Genomic DNA, 2,500 nt, shown 5'->3' on the forward strand with positions numbered 1-2,500 from the left:
CTCTTCAGGTGGGCCAAATGTCGCCACACATGCACCCTCCTCAGGTGCCGCATTCGCCGATACAGATGAACCCCCAGCTGCCCCAGATGCACCATAACATGCCCCAGCACATGCCCCCCTCTCCCGGGCACATGCCCTCTGCAGAGCAGATGTCCTACGCTCCACCAGAGATGCACGCTGCTCAGCCGATATCGTCCTCCCCACCCAGGAGCTCCTTCACGCCACAGATGGACTTCTATGACCACATGGCTCACATGGTGAGTATCTGGCTGTATGCATATCTACAAAAATGATTACGTAAAGCCTCCTGCCTTGCTTTTGTGTAAATTTGATGGAAAGTAGTAACCAAGTTGTCTGTTCTGGCGCTGCAGGGCCCAGGGAGGAGGTCAAGGACTACTTCACAGTCTTCGATGCATATGGTGCGTTCATGTGTCGCGTATAAACTGCTAAAATAATTTTGCACACACAGCTCTTTCTGTGAGACGCCCAAAAGCGAGGTGTGTGTGTGTGTGTGTGTGTGTGTGTGTGTGTGTGTGTGTGTGTGTGTGTGTGTGTGTGTGTGTGTGTGTGTGTGTGTGTGTGTGTGTGTGTGTGTGTGTGTGTTATTCTGACCAGTGTTTTCTGGTCCACAGGCTTCAGGACGCCGCTCTCGCACCACCTCCGAGTCTTCCACTCACTCCGGCGGGAGAGAGCGGAGCAACTCGGTCATCATGCAGGCCTCTCCACCTCCACCTTCGATTCCCGAGCAGCCCCGCATGGAAGAGGCCAAGAAAGCCAAGAAAGACTCCCCGAAAAAGGTTCGCATTCAGGCATGACCGTTCAGATCAGATTCAGGGCTCCTTCAGCGTTCATGAGTGATTAGCAGTGCTGTTTCCTTTCTTCCACACAGGGAGGAGGAGGAGGAGGAGGAGGTGGTGGTTGGCTAAACTGGCTCTATAGGAAGGGGAAGAATGAGGCTCACTTGCCAGATGACAAAAACAAATCTGTAAGTTATGGCTTTCACGTGTGCAGGTCTTATTTTTAGCATTCTTCTGTATTCATTTTCATATGTTTGCATGAGTTTTGTTTGTGTGCCTCTACGTATGAGTCCCTCTGTTCTGTACTGTCAGATCGTGTGGGATGAAAAGAAGCAGAAATGGGTCGACTTGAACGAGCCTGAAGAAGAGGTCTGTGATGACAGATTCATATTTTTAAGCAGACTGGCTTTGTTGAAAGCTTTATTGATCGTTCTCTTTTTAATTATTTTTTTTTTTTTTTTAGAGTAAGCCCCTTCCACCTCCTCCCCCTGGCGTTCCCAAGATGCCTCAGATGCCTGGCCCCGGAGGACCCCCCAGACCCCCGGGTAGTGGTCCTCCTGTCAACATGTTCTCCAGGAGAGCAGGTGAGATGAGGCTTCTTCGCTGACGCTTTTGGCTTCGCAAACTCCGTGCTTGACCTCGCATAGCGCTTCAATTACAAGTCGTTAAGAAATCAATGAAGGAGACCGTACATCGTCAGTCAGTCAGTCAGTCAGTCAGTCAGTCAGTCAGTCAGTCAGCCTTCACGCCTGTTTTCTCCTTCTCCTCAGGCACGAGGAGCAGATACGTGGACGTCCTGAACCCCAGTCGGATTGCTAAACCGGGCGGTTTGGCCCCTGCTCCTGCAGACATCTTCGCTCCTTTGGCGCCGATGGCCATGCCTGCTAACCTATTTGTGCCTAGTTCAGGTGCGTGTCAAGAGTTTAAGATGGGTGCAAATGTTTTTGTTTGAATATCGGAAGCCTCTTGTACAATTTTAAAGATTAGAAGTAATAAACTCTTCTTCTGCATCTCTGGTTTAGCTCCTGACGATCAACAACCTCTAGAGGGCAGCGAAGGAGGACATGTGGAGCAGAATTCACCAAACACCATCGCTGCTACACAGGTATCCATTTCTTTCTTTTAGAGCACCTGAGATACAAAACCCTGTAACAGAGTCTGTAGAACATGTCCAGATGGCAGCTCGTTCAGTACAAAGCTGAAGCTCCGCTCATCCTCCTTCCCCCTCTGATGCTCCTCAATTCCTCCGATTTAGATGTTCAACCCGACGTTGTTACCGCCGGCCCCAGAAGGTCCTCCCGTGCCCGACGGTTCTCGGTCCGGTGAGGTAAGACACATTTCTCCCGTCCGCCGCTACTGTAGCCCCCATCACCATGCCACCACTGAACTATGACGCTCGACACCCTAACAGCCAGTGCGTGCAGCGTGCTTATTAGTATGACCGTAAGATGATAAGAGGGTGAAGGATCATGGGAACGCATGCATGTCGACTTCAAATCTTTCCCCGTAAACTCGCTAAATGCTCAGCCTCGATGCAGCGTTGAACCTGTTTTCCATCTGTTGTTTTAATCTAATTCTCTCCGTGTCCGTTTATCCAAGAGTCATAATATTTTCTGCCGCTAATTGTGTTCATTTTCATTCTGAACTGTTGGGATAGTGGATCTAATCTGCTGCATGGGAGATTGATAATATGGGTTTGTGGT

The 2,500-nt window shown here is 49.9% G+C and overlaps 1 protein-coding gene across 3 annotated transcripts in view; it reads left to right on the forward strand.

The window, feature by feature from the left end:
- sec16a (SEC16 homolog A, endoplasmic reticulum export factor) overlaps positions 1-2,500 on the forward strand; it is a 15,755-nt gene that overhangs the window by 10,546 nt on the left and 2,709 nt on the right. For all 3 annotated transcript variants that reach the window (XM_068706708.1, XM_068706709.1, XM_068706710.1), the window contains exons 20-28: positions 1-257; positions 372-419; positions 633-797; positions 890-985; positions 1,110-1,166; positions 1,261-1,381; positions 1,568-1,705; positions 1,820-1,902; positions 2,053-2,124. The exon at positions 1-257 is cut by the window's left edge and continues 219 nt beyond it. In XM_068706708.1, the coding sequence (XP_068562809.1) occupies positions 1-257; positions 372-419; positions 633-797; positions 890-985; positions 1,110-1,166; positions 1,261-1,381; positions 1,568-1,705; positions 1,820-1,902; positions 2,053-2,124 (1,037 nt within the window). The remainder of the gene's footprint in view (positions 258-371; positions 420-632; positions 798-889; positions 986-1,109; positions 1,167-1,260; positions 1,382-1,567; positions 1,706-1,819; positions 1,903-2,052; positions 2,125-2,500) is intronic.

This window comes from Cebidichthys violaceus, unplaced genomic scaffold, assembly GCF_023349555.1.
Source record: "Cebidichthys violaceus isolate CVI_PGR_0920_01 unplaced genomic scaffold, fCebVio1.0.p SCAF_12, whole genome shotgun sequence".
NCBI classification, from domain to species: domain Eukaryota; kingdom Metazoa; phylum Chordata; class Actinopteri; order Perciformes; family Stichaeidae; genus Cebidichthys; species Cebidichthys violaceus.